We start from the raw sequence: 17,156 nt of genomic DNA, 5'->3' as shown, positions 1-17,156 counted from the left end.
GGACACGCTGGAGGGACTATGTTTCTCGGCTGGCCTGGGAACACCTTGGGATTCCCCCGGAGGAGCTGGCCCAAGTGGCTGGGGAGAGGGAAGTCTGGGTCTCCCTGCTTAGGCTGCTGCCCCCGCGACCCGACCCCAGATAAGCGGAAGATAATGGATGGATGGATGGATGGATGGAAGGTTCTAGAGAAAAAAAGATATTATAGGAGTTACACTGAGTATTTAATTAAAAGTACTTTCAGAAACCAAAACAAGGCTTATACTGTATTTTAAGTGCAAACTATTTAAATATTTTTAATGTCTTTCTGAGGCAGTGCACTGAACATGCTGAACTGAGAAATATTCAGAATCACGCTCAAAATACAAGAGAGAAAGTAAAATCAATTTACTTTTCCAGGAACAGTTTGAAAGAATACCAAGAAGTTGAGAGGTCAAGAGGTAAACGGTCAAGAGATAAAAGGTCAAGGCATCTCGGAAAACATTAACTAGAAAAGGGCGCTTTTAGCTCTAAAGATTAAAACTTGTGGTCCCATTTAATGATGTGTGAAAGACTGAGGTTTAAATGTTACCCATCCAGTGGAGACAAGAAGCTGCTCGTAATGGCGGGACAGATGGGTGTGTTTTCAGCTTTGTTTCAAATTAAAAACCCTAAGTTTTTCACAAGTTTAATAAAACATTAGGTTATTAGTAAGCTCAAACTGTTGGCATACACTCCAATGTTCAATAAAATTAAGACTTTGTACAAAAACAGGTATTTATGAGATTGGCAATCTAGTTTGAGAAACTGACTTGTTGTTGATTCTTTGAAGCAGAAGACTTTTTTTGGGCCTTCTGAGGTGTATATTAACCAGTAGGTTCTTCTGACCTGCCTAAAAGAAAATCATACACTGGAGCATTAAAAACAGCTGGTTCTTTGTTGGGCCACTTGTGTCTTGAACTCTTTTCAAACCACTTTTTTGTGCACTATGCCCTAAAACATGAGTTTAAGTTTCAGATTATATATATATATATATATATATATATATATATATATATATATATATATATATATATATATATATATATATATATATATACACACACTGATGCTGGATATTACTCCAAAACTTTCAGCTGGGTTACATATTTTACCATGCATATGTAAGTGGACGGCATTGTTCAGAGCATTTTCAAAGGTTAGCAGAAATCAAATAAAATAAAAAACAATTTTTTAATAATTTTCACAAGGTAGTAGACTTGGTTCTAATAAACGGTGATTTGTATGTCTTAGCTTTTAGCTGATGCTGCATTCACATGCTCACTCACTTTCCAATAATCCCAGATACTCACACATACATAAACAGTACCATGAACTGATACGCAGTTAAACAAAATACTAATGAGTCATTAAAAGAGCAGATATTGGCAAATAATTCAAGAGAAACAACTTGATCCTCTCTTGTCTCTGTCCCATGCTTGATGCTGCTGGCGACCTGGTGATATATAAATATTGGGACATACAGAGAGAAACATGATGTACCTAGCAGAGTAGTTACTTTACTCAGTGGAGCATCAGGGACAATTATTAGACAAAGAAAACATGTGAACCAATACAGGAAATCAGGTGAAATGATTACCAGAATCACAGGTGTACTCAGCTCTGCCAACACATAAAGGTAGCAAACTGAGGGAGGGGGAATAATTTAGGATTTATGATGTAAAAACAATAAAACCCAAACCGGGAATCTATATTGATACTTTTATCTGATATGGTTTCTTTTTCATTCTCTCTATTAAAAAAAAAATTAAATAACACTTCATATTATGTGGAGAATTTCTCTAAATGATACATTTAAAAAGTGTTACATGTAAGTATTTGCCAGCTCAGCTAACACTTTTTTTTTTGTTCAGTCTTGATGTGGAAACAGATCATCTTAAACAAACCAGTTTGACTTATTGTTTTTCTACACAGTATAAAAGGAGCGTCTCAGCTCCTGCTGAACACAGAAGTAAGTTAAACTTGCTTGTTTCAAGTTTCTTTCCAATTTGACAACAATAATTAGCTGCAATTAAATGAGTGGGGTTTTTTTTTGGTTATTGTTTGTTTTGATTTTTTAAACAGAAAGAAGGAAAAAAAGACAAGGCAGCGGTAGATAAGGTTTTCTTCCTCCGGATCCTTCGGATTCTGCGGATCATGGTGCCACGGGTTTTTTGCATGGAGGTAAGTCAACCTGTCGTGATGTAATTTTTTTAAAATTTTATTTAGATGTCGCCATCGTTACTGTTTATTAATCAGGAAGAGTTATAGTTAACAAATATTCTGCCCTAGCTGAGAAACATTGTAGTTTGATGTGTTCTTCAATACATGTTGTTAATATTAATGGGTTAGAGCTCATTGTGTGCACTTGTTTAATGAGAAGCAGCAGCCATGACTGTCTCAGGTGAGATGTTGGCTAAATACTGCCCCCCAAATGTCCCCTTTTGACCAAATCAGTATTAGTGTTTTTTATGCTAGGTGAGGGCAGGTGCTAGTAGCAAATTTTAACTGGTTCATTAAAAAAAAAAAGAAAACTCTTACAGAGCCACGCCACTGCTTATTCCTTCAAGACCTCACACCATTAGAGCTCCTGAGACTAAAATGCCACGGGGATTTCTCTTGATTTAAAAAATGTATTGCAACCCCCTTGAAAACTCTGCATGGTGACTTTGTCTGGTGAAGTTATCACTGAAAGTGTCCCCTCCACTTAAAATCGTTTGTGTGGCAGCAGTTTGAACAAACATGTCAGGATCTAGGACCACACAGCTTGTTCTTCAAGGCAGCTACACGCTGAGAAGAAGAGCCTGTCATGCATTTATTTAAAGCAGAACAGACGAGTTCGACATGATGATTTGTCATCTTTCAACCTGAGAAAATACAGTTTGAACCTCGTTTTAGTTGAGAGGAAAAAAATCGATCAAACTTTGAGGTGGAGGTAAATCAGTGAGAGTCCCCTCGCTTCTCTCCACGCAGCTGGTAAATCATTGCGCTGTTCATTAGTGTGAGCAGCGCTTCTCTGTAATCCAAAATAATAATAATAATAAACCACACACAGGAGTTTCACTCTGATGTCCTGAGAGTTTCCACAACTCAGTCGCTCAGACAAAATCCGGACATCAGCTCTGTTTAATCAGGTGAACATAATGTTACATAACACCGCTGCTCTGTGATTAACAGCCCTTTATAGCTTACAGTGACCCACAGCTGCGGTCCAAATATTTAAAACAAACATTAAGTAAGATAAACTCACCCATACAGCGACCTGTAATCCACTTTAATTAATAATTTCCCAACAAACAGACCTTTTTATTAAAAAGGCTTCTGATTAACGGTTTAATAAAACATTTAAGTGAAAAAGAAAGTAGTATTTTCAGAATCCTCCCAAGAATAGCTCTTTTTATTATCTTTAATCAGCCGCAGCTGAGCAGGCTGGTTGTTTTTTTAACCTTGAGACATCCGCTCAGCCGCCTGTGTGGGGTCACCTCAGTTCAGTTTGAGGACTACATCGAGGATAGAGACAGACTGCCGAACATGTGGATACACAAGGGCTCCAGACCACTTCCAAGTAATCACATTAATTATTAGGAGGAACTACATTTTGGAGCGATTTATTTATTTATTTTTAAGAAGGGCGGTGCCCCACTTGCCCTTAAGGACCAGCCGTGCCTAATCTCATGACAAGTCAGAGGATTTTTATTTTTTATTTTTTTTAAGGATAGTTTTTACTGGACAAGAAATCTCGTGGCCTTTTTTAATCTCATGTGGTACATGCTGTCATTACACTCCTAATATTTACCCAGTGTCTGCATAGTGCTGCTAAAAATACACCAGGGGTCTAGTCCAGGGGTGTCCAACCCTGGTCCTCGAGTTGCCACTATCCTGCATGTTTTACTTCTTTCCCTGCTCCAACACACCTGGTTAAATGACCTCTTCATGTTCTGCAGAAGCCTGTTAATCACCCATTGATTCAAATCAGGTGTGTGAACCTGCACTTATATTAAAAATAATTTTCATTGACTCCAAAGTACTGAAGTTGGAAAACAACTGGATTTATTAAATCCTCCAGATAAAGAAACCTTTGACACAGAAACGTCAGCTTCATAAGCAAAGGTCACAGCGAAGTAGGACTTATCATATGAGTTGATCTGAGTGGAGTTAAGGTCAGAATGATATGGATTTTATAATCTGCAGTGTCCTCTGGTGTCTAAATGTTTTCTTTGGCTGTGTCTTCATAACAGACTGCCTATCTTATTCTTATCGCTGCCATGTTGGTGGCCAGGACCTACTGTGATGTATGGATGATCCAAAACGGCACCATGATTGAAAGGTGAGGGGGAAAAAAAATGATTTTATTTACCCTCCATGGCCTGAAATCTGTTCTCACCTTCATGCTGTACATTCACTCCATACGAGGTCAGACCAAACAGCTTTAAGGACTCTCTGAAAATTTAAGGCCAAAACATACAGGCGGAGTATGATGCACATCAAACTATTGGATGCTTACACTAAAAATTTTCAACACTGTTTTAATTATTTATTTAAGGGATAGCCACTTCTGAAAAAAAAAAATAAATAAAAACATTTTGATGTGAACTAACTTCCCGCTTGGACAACTGGATTCCCAGAGCAGCTCTTTTTTGTGCTTTTATTGACAATTCTTCTCTTGTTTAGTTGTAACACAGTTTCATATCAAAAGTTTAAAAATGGATGAGCAAAGATTAATTTTTGAGGTTGAGAAATAGCCAGAGATACGACCCCAAAAACTCATCATTATAAAGACAATGGCAAAAAATATATATATTTCCTAGCAATCTATTGCTTAAGAGATTGGCTGTTCTTGTAAGAAATAAAATGATTAACCTAATATTTTAAAGTTGTAATGTAGTATTACAGCGCACCTCAGCTGTTCACATCCTATCTGCTTTAGTGCATTAGCTGACACATTCACAGACATGCTGCAGTGTGGCGTTTCTGGTGTGTTTGCAGCTTCACGGTTAGAAATACCTACAGTCTGTGCTTGCTTACACAGCCAGGGGAATACTGGTTGTACATCACTCGTGTGAAGGACTCTTGAGCTGGAGAAGTGCGTTTCATTTTTGTTTGAAAAAGCTACAGACATTCAGAAGGAGTTGTCGGGGACAAGACTCATCCGACAGATCCTCTAAGATGAACACGTCATAAGAGACAACAGAGACAGTTAAATAGCTTCTACAAATTGACCAGGTGCTGGATATCCTGAAAAACTATATTTTGGTGTGTACTGTGAGCGCACGCCGCTGTTGGTTTTGGATGTAAACTTTTAGCAGAAATTTAAACTGGTGGTTTTTAAGTTTTTAAAAAGAAATGTGACACCATACAAGCACCTAGCCAATACTTTCTCAAATATGTTAAACTCTTCTCAAAACTCTCATCTCAGGTCCTTTTTTCTTCCCTGTCTAGCAGAAGTGTATAAAAAGATGTTTAATCTGCATTTTCTGTCCGGCTCTTTTGGCAGTGTTTGTTGATCTTTGTGTTTGTTTGACTTGCAGTGCAATCATCGGTCGCTCAACAAAAGATTTCAAGATCTTCTTGCTCAGCTTTGTCAAATTCATGCCTCTTGTAAGTGTTCCCAATGATATTTTCTCCTGTTGGTACGCATGTAAGGTTGATGGGAATTGCAAGCATTCTTTTTTTCTTTTTGGTCTTTCTTCCTACTTTGACCCATCTTTGAAAGGGGGGTGTATGTTTCTAAAGTTTATGGGTTCAGTCGCAGCTCAGGGAAAGACTCATAAAGTCAGACAGAAAACCTACACTGAGCATTATTGCAGTCTTGTTGCTCAAATTCTGAACATGTTCAAAAGATTTGTGCAACAGCTCATCTCTAAAAATAAAGATAATGATTTTAGACAATCAAGACGCTCTTGGCAGTCAAATAGAGGGCACCTCAAACCATAAGTTTTGGTGTGGGCGTCTCTAATCTGCTTTAAAATTGCTAAAACTGTATTTTGATACCAGAATAGGAGCTGTCTTCTGACAGACAACAAGTCCAGGTCCTAAAACCACACTAATGATAAATAATAATTATTAATAGGGTGTAATTTTCAAAGAGTGGCTGCTCAAAACACAGATGCACGGCTCGCTGGTTACTTGGTGGCAAACACTCAGAATTCAGTGAGTCTGCAACAGAATATTTCTGCCTTTTCTCACCATTTTAAGTCGCCTACTAGTCTCTAAGACCTGCAGCCCAGTGAGATGCAGACTTGTGTTATTGTTTTTCTATCTGGTGAGAAAAATTGAAATATACAAGAAAACTTTTTTAGATAGAAATGAAAGCTATGATATAAAAAGGAAAACTAATCTGATCATTTTAACTTCCAGAACAACGAAAACCTTTGGTATCTGTGAGGTAAAACCATGAAACAGTCTGAGTTTAATTAAGTTTAAATAACCTATATATTCAAACAGTATCTAGCTAAGGAGAAACTGATGTACTTATGGGCCATGTGTCCACTTGTATGTATGTGTGTATAATATTTATATTTGTTTGTGTGTGGAAGAAAAAGGGAATTTGAACAAGTTATTTTATGTTGAACTTTGAGACAGAGGTTAAAAAATACATTAAGAGTTTATATAACATACAATAATGTTGAATGATGTGTGGACCGGCACATAGAAACATGAACAGTCTTGATATAAAGGCACAGAAGAAGATTTAATGAAGTTATATTTCTTACTGCTCCGTTTCAAACAGAACAGTTCTGCTTTGTTTGTTTTTTTTTACTAATGTTGAAATTCTGTGTTGTTTGAATTAAACAGGCTCATCTCTACACTAGAGTGGTAGTTTTTAACATTTCCATTGGTTGGTGGTTTCTATACCCCAGCCCCCGATGAAAGACTGAAAGAACTGCTGCAATGTCACAGTCCTGGATTTGGTGCCTCAGCATCATTTCTTTTTCCGATTTTGGCCACTAAGACAGCACCTGGCTCTGAATTAGCACAGAGACAGGTGTGGTGAAAACCCTCCACAGAGCAGTCCACACCATCTACAAATAATGTTTTTCAAATTGTGAATTTACTTTTTGATTAACACATTTAAAATGTCAAAGCTAACAGTGCTATGTTAAATAGAAATGTTTTTTCTTTTTGTTGCTAAAGACAGAAGTAAACAATGGAGCACTATGGACGTGTCCTGGTTTATTCAAAGCCTAATGTTAAAATATGTATGCTGTGTGTGTGACTGCCTCATTTCAGATTGCTTTGGTGAACAACTTTCTAAAGTTGGGCCTGAATGAGTTAAAGCTGAGGTTTCGTGAGCGACTCACAAAGAAGCTGTATGACCAGTACCTTCAGTAAGTCCAGCTGTCTTAATTTATTTTATTATTTTAACCCATAACTGAGTTTGTAATTCTGTGATTATGATTTGCTGTCTCCTAAAAACCTAGTTTTTTGTTACTGGTTGCTGTTTTTTATTTGCAGTTTGCTAAAACTAGCCAATGGATTTCAAAATGTTAAGTAAAAAAAAAAAAAAAGAATATTTCATACCTTCAAATGCTTTGAGCGATCAACAAGACAAGGAAGGAAGTATATACAGTAACTATTGTGCAGTTATTGTTTACATTTGTTATAAAGCCTCTATATTTTTACTTTTATTGCTAAATGGATTTTATTTTAGTGTCACATTTATTTTAGTATTGCATTGTTTATCCATTTTTGTAACTTGTCAAGGGACGGCAGATGCGAATCGACTTTTGCTATAATCTGGTACAGCGCATCATATGGGAACATTTATGTTTGAGTTGTACATTGTCCCTTTTGAAATGAAGTTCAGCAAAGTACTAAATATGACGCAGAAGCAACATCCGACACTCTTAAAGACAGGAGAAGACGAGCAGCAATCAAAAGGATAATAAAATGTTCTTACCCTCATTTATTAGCAGCTCATGAATCAAAACGTGATTTTTGTCTTGAACAATTTTACCAGAAGCTGTAGAAAAATAACTTCTGTGTATTGGAAAAAGATGATGGAGTGACAAAAACTGTTTCTCTTGGTTTCTGAGTCTTTACTTTGTTACTTCAGAGGGTTCACTTATTACAAAATGGGAAACCTCGACAACCGGATAGCTAATGCTGACCAGCTACTGACACAGGATGTGGAGAAGTTCTGCAACAGTGTGGTGGATCTTTACTCCAACCTCAGCAAGGTACAACTATTACCTTATCCTGCAAAGTAGACTCTCAACTACTACCACAAATTTCAAAGTTATAGCTATTTTTGTGTTTGCTATGGTCGATTAGCTGTGGCAGCCATCTTGAATTGGGTTGATTCCAGAAGCTAATCAGTTGTAGATGTACATCCAATTATTATTTTCTGACAGTTTCATTTAAACCCATCCAGTGGTTTGTGAGATATTTGATGTGGTAGTAGCTGAGAGTCATCCACAGTATGTACACCAAGCGCTAACGCATCTTCTAAGGTCTTGCAATATCATGAGTTTGCAAATAATGTCATTTACAATTTTGGTCCAGAATGGAAACAACTCCTACATTTCTCATTAAAAGATGATCTTAGTTTAAAACTGAGTGACAGCGGATGTTATAGACTCCTTCAAGGAATTCTAGGTTTTTATTTTTTCGTCTGATTTAGAGAATCATGAAATAACTCATTGTTCTGTTTGCTCTCCAGCCTCTGTTAGATATCGGTCTGTACATCTTCAAGTTGACAAGTGCCATTGGTGCTCAAGTAAGTGGATTGCTTTTTAAATGTTTGTTGAAATCACAGGAAACTACTATTTGTACGAGCTAAAGTTTCTTTAAACCACATCATGGTGCTGAAAGATTTGAACTTCTCTTGTTTTTTATATACCGTATTTTCCGGACTATGAGGCGCACATAAAAGCCTTCAGTTTTTTCAAAAAATGACAGTACGCCTTATAATCTGGAGTGCCTTATATATGTAAGAAGCTGTAATGTTTAAGTACGATTTTGGTAAACTACAAAGCCGCACCACTTGCAGCATTAAGGCTCAGTCGTGCTTTGTAGTGTCGCGCAGGGCTCTGTGCATGGTGCGTGGACTTGAGCGAGCAGTGGAGGCGTTTATACTTGACGCTTACATCGTTTTACGTCGGTGCAGTATTCTCCGAAAAGACAGGGAGCTGTTTTGTTTCGCTTGGTGCACCTTATAGTTCGGTGCGCCTTATAAATGACAAAAGTTTGAAAATGGACCATTCATTGACAGTGTGTCTTATAATCCAGTGTGCCCTATAGTGCGGAAAATACGGTATGTCACACACTTAATTCTGCCGGCAGACAGAAACCCATTAAACAGTTCAAGACCACATATCTTTGTCATTACTGATCCAAATCTCTGTAACAGTAAAAAGAAATAATCGTTTGTAAATTAGGTGATGTTGACTTCCGGTGAGGTGAGAGGCAAGATGGCAGCTATGTGCTGAGCTCCTAATTTTAGCATTTTAGAGCCCCAAAGTTGAGTTACATTGCACAGCAAGGTAGTTTGGAAATAACAATAATTATGGCAACAAAGTCCTCTAAGAAACAGGAGGGAATTTAACAGGCCTTTACAACTGAGTCACTGGAGAAGCTAATCAATCAAACATTAGACAAATAAATGGTAAATTAAGTGATGTTTAGTCTCTGAAAGAGAATCCAAATGTAAATGCAACTGTATTGGAAGTTTTTGAGTAATACTTTTAACAAATTGTAAGTAAAGCTGCACAAAAGCATATACAGCATTTGTTCATTAATTGTCAAATTATTTTACTGTATGATCACAAAAAAGTAAACTTTTTTTAGTTGGTTTGGCATCTTTAATAAAAATGGTGAAGTTACTTAAACAACATAATGTCGATACACTCCACGATGCTGAACTGTCATCTTGCACCATTTTACTAAGGCCTTCACAAAAAAATCTTAAAATAAAATAAAAGCAAAAAGCAATAAAAATGTTTTAGAAAAAGTCAACAAAGCCAGACAACATTGGCCTTCTACCTGATAATGTTTAAACCCAGCTGGTAATGTGTTGCTAAATATCACTTAGATTAACTAGTACCTGCTGTTCAGCTCTGAACTGATAATCCCACTTGTTGGACTGTTTAGATTGGTTTCTTCCATGTGTCACCTTGAAATCCTCGCAGGTTCATCCTGTTCTTTGAGTTGTGTCATTGGTAAACTGCACTTCCACAGTATTGATTGTTTCTCTGGTAAATCTTTCATTGAAACTGCAAGTTAAAAACTCAGATGTAGGCAGTTTTTATTAAAAATACCAAATGTAAAAATGAATAAAGTTATCCTTGAACGGGACCTATTGATTTTATGGAGGATGGAAGCATGTAATTTACACATAATTGGAATCAAACGTGTGCTTTTGTTCATGTGAGGTTAGATTTAAATCATTTTAGAACCTAGTAAAAATCAAATCAGTTTTATTATATCTTGATCTGTAAAACACTTGACTTGAAAGTAGGACTGAAACAATCAGTTACTGTAGTTGACTAGCCAATGGTGATTTTTATTGTGGACACAGAACTGTTAATAAACAGCTCTGGTCGTAATGGAGGCAGTATTGTCGCTGCTGTTTGCCAAGACTTCACACAGTCTTCTGACAAAGACAGACATGAGGAGAAGACCGGCAGAGCTAGGAAATGAATAAAATCAAAACCAAGACTTTTAGACATGTGTGAGAATTTCATTTAAAACAAACAAATACAATGCAGATTGTACAAAGCAGCTTTTTTTCTACAGCAGCACCGCTGCAATACTCTGAAACCCCCTCCTGAAATGCTTTGAGGAAGCTTTAGAAGTAAGGTTAGTGCATCGTGTTGCCTCCTTTTTAGATGATGTTTGTACAGAAATATTTATTTCAGTTTAAACGAGGTCTAATGGAGGATTGTTAAACGAACATCATTCAGGTCTGTTTGCAAATATGAGCTGTCAGGAGCAGTAAATGAAATAAGGAGTTTCTGCACTCTGAACAGGAGGTGTACTCATAAGAAGCAGAGACGAATTAAAATAACCAGTGACTAATCAAAAAAATTAAGACTGATTTTACAAATCAATGTAGTTGCAGCCCAACCTGGCAGAGGGTGGACTGTCTTATCCCCATGATTGTTCATATAACACAAAGTTGACAGCTAAGTTAAAAACATACTGGATCTGGGCACTAGTTTTGCCAATTAATGATTAAAAGTTCCTAAACATCTTGTGCTAACTGATTGGGAGGTCAATCTAAGTGCACAAATAGTTGACAGGCTCAGTCCTTGTGGTTAAAATTAGTTTAATCTGCTCCTAGCTTACTTCAGAGGGACTCATAGACTTGTAAAGATGACAAAATGCTTGTCACCTAGGCTTTGCAGCCATAAATGTCATTTAAGAACCCTCCTGGTGATAAAGTCTGGATTGTTGACCATCTTGACTGACTGGAGTGGGGGAAGTCAAAGACAAGAACAACACGACAAAAAGAGATTGACTCACTCACTTACACACACACATGGAGAGCAAACAGTAGAAAAAGAATTAGGATGGTTGGTTGTTCAACAGAGACCTTAACAAACAAAGACCACATTCATCAGGATACGTCACCCTGGTCAGAGAAACGGGGGCACCCTCCTGGAGCCAGGCCTGGGAGGATGATCTGGGGCTCAGCTGGGCCAGCCTCTGAAAACATGACAGGAAGCCACATCCTGTTGGGCCCAGCACTTGCTAAGAGAGCCACCAAGGTCAGGTGCTGTGATTCCTGGTGACAGAAACTGGCTCCAGGCACATGAAACATCACTTCACTGGCAGGAAAGAAGCCAGAGCTTGTGTCTGAGGTAGAGCAATACCAGCGAGATATAGTTGGGCTCATTTTCACACGCACGATTTAGGCCCTAGAACCCAACTCCTGGGGAAGGACTGGATTCTGTCCTGGTCTGGAGTTGCTCAGGAAGAGAGGTGTCAGGTGGGTGTGGGGATACTCACAAGGCCCCAACTAACAGGGTTCCTATGCAGTCTCAAAGTTTGAAAAATATGGAATTGGTCCGTAGTATTTCCAGGTTTGAATAAATGTGGTGTTGTGGAATTTTCTTTAACAAAGAGGACAACGAAGAGTTTTGTCTTAGGATAATTTATTTATGCTATATAGCTGAGAATCACTGTGCTGAGGTGAGTCAACAGAGTGAGTCTGAAGCATTACGGATAGCTCCCCCTTCTTATACCATTGTAGGACGAGGAGGGGTCAGGGGGGAACAGAAGGGTCAGATAGCTGATCACAAGGGGAGGTAATTAAGGAGGCACATACTGGTAAATTTCCATACAGTCAGGAGGGGTCAGGGGGAAACAAAAGGACCAGATAACAGATACATCCTGGCACCCTATAGGGATAAGAATAAAGGCATTTCTAACTAAACTAAAACATGGTGGTCACATGCAGCAAGAATCACTGAAAACAGTATTTTTCCCATTACAGTGGGAAGACATTTGTTTTACTTTTAAGTACTTATAGAACTACAAAGATCACTTCCTGTTAGCTGCAGGAGAGCAGACACGACACAACAGACTATATTTATTCAAAATGAGTCAAACTCTAAACTGAACAAATGTTTAGGAACTGTTAATAATGTGGTATGAGATGGGAACTTGTTTCCAATTTTAAATGTTGCAGTGAAATTAAAAATTCAATATAAATGTCTGCTTTTTAGTTGAAAAATTATTCTATTAATGTTGCATTTTTTTCTAGACAGAATAATCACATCTTTCTCTCCTCTTTTTCAATAATTAGAATTTCTACAGGGACAATTGTTTTATTTCATCCCAGTTTTGCAAGCACATCCTTCAATCAAGTGGTTAACTGTATTCCTTTCCTAAACAGGGTCCAGCCATCATGATGTCCTACCTGCTGATCTCAGGACTGTTTTTGACCAGACTGAGGCGGCCCATCGGCAAGATGACTGTGTCTGAGCAGCGCTATGAGGGAGAGTACCGCTATGTCAACTCTCGCCTTATCACCAACAGGTAAACCAAGCAGCATCATTTCGGCTCATAAAAATATAAGCTGTTTACTACATGTGCACTGCAGGGCTAGAATCTGACCACAGAAGTATAAAGAAATTTCCATATTTGTGTGTGAAAGTGGCTTTAGTTCATGTCACAGCTATATTTTCCCTTTAGTGAGGAGATTGCCTTTTACAATGGCAACTTGAGGGAAAAGCAGACCATTCACTCCACATTTAAGAAACTGGTAAGTAAAATTTAGTAATGTTTGTCAAACAATGTTGATTTGTTGTTTAGGTCTTTTATAATAAATCATGTTTGTTCAAATCCACAGTTTCTGAGTGTTTTTTATCTGGTTAGACTTTGGTCAGCTGTGTGTTTGTTGGACCTCTAACCTTTGGAAGTTGTTAAAAGATTCAGAAACCCCTGGGACCCCTGACCATTTCCTCATGTGTGAACACTCTACAAATAAAGTAATGTCCAGGTGACGTCACACCCAAGTATAGCTACCAGAAAGCTGCATATAGGGGCCAACAGATCTTCAGACACTGGCCTTTTCTGCTAACAATTCACAGTAAATTCTGCTCTTTTGTCTGTTTTCATATTTAATGTAAATGTCTTCTGATTTCTCAGAAGAAACATTTTGTCTCTTTGACTGTACCATCTTACAAACACTTGCTGCTCTTTTTAAGACCACTGTAATTCATCTTGGCCATGCTGTCAATCAGCTTCTGGGCCAAATCCTGACTGATGGCAGACCATTCTAATAATGCCCAGAGTTGGTCAGAATTGGTAGGATTTTGTTTTTCCACCCTCCTTTTGAGGATTGACTTCAAGTTCTCAATTGGATTAAGTTCTGTGGAGGTTCCTGACCATGGACCTAGTTCTGACCTTTGCCTTATGGCACATTGCTCCATTGCGTTGTTGATCACCACACTGTTCTTGGATGGTTGGGAAAAGTTGTTCTTGGAGAATGTTTAGGTACCATTCTTTATTTGTGTCCTATGTTTTCCTTCAACTGAGACCAAGTTTTAAGTTTTGGTCCTAGCTGAAGGACTCAACTGTTCCACATAAACAGTTTGTTGGACAAACTGAGGAAGAGCAGCAGCCTGACTGCGGGCGGCACACATTAACTAACATTCACAAAGATACTGGACAAGAATTTACAACCAGAGAAAAGCAACAAAAAGTAGAATATTTTTAAAAGTAATTTTCTTAAAGCGTTTTTAAAACTCTGATGGTGTCACAGTTGTAATATTATTGCTAACTGGTTAACTTTATTCTGTTGTACATCAAGTACATAACTTGTTTCACAATGGTGAGAACCAAAAACAGAAATAAACTTTTTAAAATGAAAACACATTTTCAGGTTTAGAACATTGTATGGATTTTAATCTATATTTTAATAAACATTTCTTTCTACTCCCAGGTGGACCACTTGCATAACTTCATCTTCTTTCGCTTCTCCATGGGGTTTGTGGACAGCATTATTGCAAAGTGTAAGTTGAAGAAACACAAAAGCGTTGGGCCAGACATATCCTGTATTGCTTCTTCATTTATAGAACATTTTCAAACTAAAAGCGTGATTTCCTTTTTTCTGATTTGCTGAATTACTGTTCCCTTGCAGATATAGCCACCGTGGTGGGATACCTGGTGGTTAGTCGGCCATTTCTCAATCTGTCTGACCCTCGGCACCTTCACAGCACACACTCTGAGCTGCTCGAGGTGAGAAAAAGGCAACAACAGGCACAATTACTTTAGTATAAATAAATTGATTTGGTGCTGTAGTTTAGGTTTAGTCTGTCACTTGGGTGTAATCCTATGGAACTGATAAGAACGGTATAAAACAGCTTTGAAATCCTTATTTTCCTTAAAGGAACGCACCTTGTTTCTAAGGTAGACAACATACCAGTCTACCAAATATAAAACTTCAGCTCTATAAGTGGTTCGGACATGTTTATGTGAAGAACTGCCCTACAGTATCATTAAACAAGCTGCTCATGGTGAATCATGTCTATAATGTCCTCTACAGTCAGTTTTTGTTGTTGCTTAATCCCCATTTTAAAAAGGTCTGCTTGATGCTAAATATCCTTTTTAAAAAAAATGTTAAAAATAGACATATACCAAAAACATATACTAACTAAGGTATCACACCTGTGTATTTACATGAATTAAAACAACAGAAGCAACATTATAATGTACATATAAATGCACAAGTGCTTCCTGAACACCAATACTTACAAAGACAGAGGTCTCCCAAGGCACAAGCCTGTTGGGCACATTTAGCGTTTATAAGACCTGTTTTCTCCCTTATTTTTCAAAACTTTACCGGAGAAAATACGTCAAAGCTTGTTTTATGGTGAGAGCACTCACTACGTCACGTATTCTGCACGTACAATGTAACTAAGATCGGCTGTCTCACTCCGATTAAGATTCAAACATTTTAAGTTTTTTAGCATAAATTTTTTTAAACTAATAATTAACTATGAACTTATTTATTGCCTTGTTTATGTAACTTAGTCACGTAATGAACTTATTGAATTAAAGGTAGCTCACCCGCGGCTCGACTTTTCAATCAGGCGAACTTTATGACAGACGGATGTGACGTCAGCCTGTGGCGGGAGTCCCACGCTCCGGCGGCGGGAAGCGGTGAAATGTAAACACAGCTGCATTCAGCAGCTCTGGGCGCAACTAAAAATATATATACATATGTTCAGAAAACTTTTTATTTTATTATTTATTTTTATTTATTTTTTTACGTCTTAATGTGAGTGTTGCGCCCCTTATTGGCCAGCCTCCACTAACCCATAGTCTGTCCATCGCTTGGCATGGCTGTGAGTAAGAAGAGTTATCAGAACCTCTACATCCTCAGAACAATATCTGAATAAATGTCGAGTCTTGGGATAAATGGAGCGAGTCTGCAAGGAGTGGCTGAGGGAGACCATGCCATTAGACCTCAGAGTCTCTCAAGAAGCTGGATGTCCAAAGTTCATCCCTAGAATTCTCGCCTCTTCCTAACCCCTTTGATTTTGAAGTGTTTCCGCAACCTCTTTCCTCAATCAGAGGGGCAATTTTATATATATTGATGTTTCCCCTGCTAAAAAGGACTTAATAGCATTTACACTACTGCTGGCCAGGAGGCTGATACAGCTGAGCTGGAAATCTGCAGCTCCACCTACAAATACAAGCCGGATTAGAGAGGTCCTTTATTTTCTGAGACCAGAAACAATCGGGCTGACTTTAGCTGTTAAAGCTGGATCCCCTTTCTGTCCTGTAAAGGTACAGATTATCAGATCATTCTGAACTGAGCACCACAGGGATGTTTTTATGTGTATATTTAAACGTTTCTGTAGCATGTATGCAATAATATGTGTATTTGTAGATCTAAATTTTTAAAGCCATTTTATTTATCTATTTATTTCTTGTTATTACACACACCCATGTGTTTGTTCTTAATTGTTGATTTAAAATCTTTAAAAAATGTATAATAAAGAGGGGATAAAAGTAAGAAAGAAAAAAGACTACTTACATCTTGATTTAAAATTTGTCCTGAGTCCAGGAAATAGATGACGCCCTAATTTTAAACATTGTCAGTCAACATGTTAACTTGTGTCCTCAGTCTGTTTATATCTGTGCATTAAAATTTAAATAACTATAAAAAAATATATTAAGTGTTTTTATACTAATATGGCTGTAATATAATCATTATTAAGCAATATGTGATATCATGTAGGCAGCAGTAGTAATAGTGACATCTCTGTTATATTTAAAAAAATAAAATAAAATAAAATGTCTCTCCTCAAAAACAAATATAAAATTAGCAGACTGTAGTCATATTTCAAGGTTTAACTAACAGAATCAGTTGTTTGGCTGCTAGGACTACTACCAGAGTGGCAGGATGCTCCTGAGGATGTCCCAGGCTCTGGGCAGGATTGTTCTGGCTGGAAGAGAGATGACCCGTCTTTCTGGGTGAGTTTTTCAGAAAAAAAAATGTGAAAACTATGACATAAACAAAAACAATGTAATACGAACCATTTTATAGCATGTTTTTGAAGACAATTCAGTCTCTTTTTATTGAAATGTACACTCCTGAAAGGAATCACTATTGCCTTTTCCATCATAGAGAACATGCACTACCTCAACTGTGATAAACTCTCCTGTTTTCAAGATGAGATTA

The 17,156-nt window shown here is 37.6% G+C and overlaps 1 protein-coding gene across 1 annotated transcript in view; it reads left to right on the top strand.

Annotated features, from left to right (window-relative positions):
* abcd3a (ATP-binding cassette, sub-family D (ALD), member 3a) overlaps positions 1 to 17,156 on the top strand; it is a 33,791-nt gene that overhangs the window by 1,998 nt on the left and 14,637 nt on the right. The window contains exons 2-13 of the mRNA XM_017414143.3: positions 1,952 to 1,988; positions 2,102 to 2,200; positions 4,255 to 4,343; positions 5,545 to 5,614; positions 7,247 to 7,344; positions 8,073 to 8,196; positions 8,679 to 8,735; positions 12,858 to 13,000; positions 13,157 to 13,226; positions 14,409 to 14,478; positions 14,607 to 14,704; positions 16,857 to 16,948. Of these exons, the coding sequence (XP_017269632.1) occupies positions 1,952 to 1,988; positions 2,102 to 2,200; positions 4,255 to 4,343; positions 5,545 to 5,614; positions 7,247 to 7,344; positions 8,073 to 8,196; positions 8,679 to 8,735; positions 12,858 to 13,000; positions 13,157 to 13,226; positions 14,409 to 14,478; positions 14,607 to 14,704; positions 16,857 to 16,948 (1,047 nt within the window). The remainder of the gene's footprint in view (positions 1 to 1,951; positions 1,989 to 2,101; positions 2,201 to 4,254; positions 4,344 to 5,544; positions 5,615 to 7,246; positions 7,345 to 8,072; positions 8,197 to 8,678; positions 8,736 to 12,857; positions 13,001 to 13,156; positions 13,227 to 14,408; positions 14,479 to 14,606; positions 14,705 to 16,856; positions 16,949 to 17,156) is intronic.

This window comes from Kryptolebias marmoratus, linkage group LG21 (genome assembly GCF_001649575.2).
Source record: "Kryptolebias marmoratus isolate JLee-2015 linkage group LG21, ASM164957v2, whole genome shotgun sequence".
Taxonomy (NCBI): Eukaryota; Metazoa; Chordata; class Actinopteri; order Cyprinodontiformes; family Rivulidae; genus Kryptolebias; species Kryptolebias marmoratus.
Note: the sequence above shows the minus strand (reverse complement) of the source record. Positions and strands in the feature narration are given on the sequence as shown.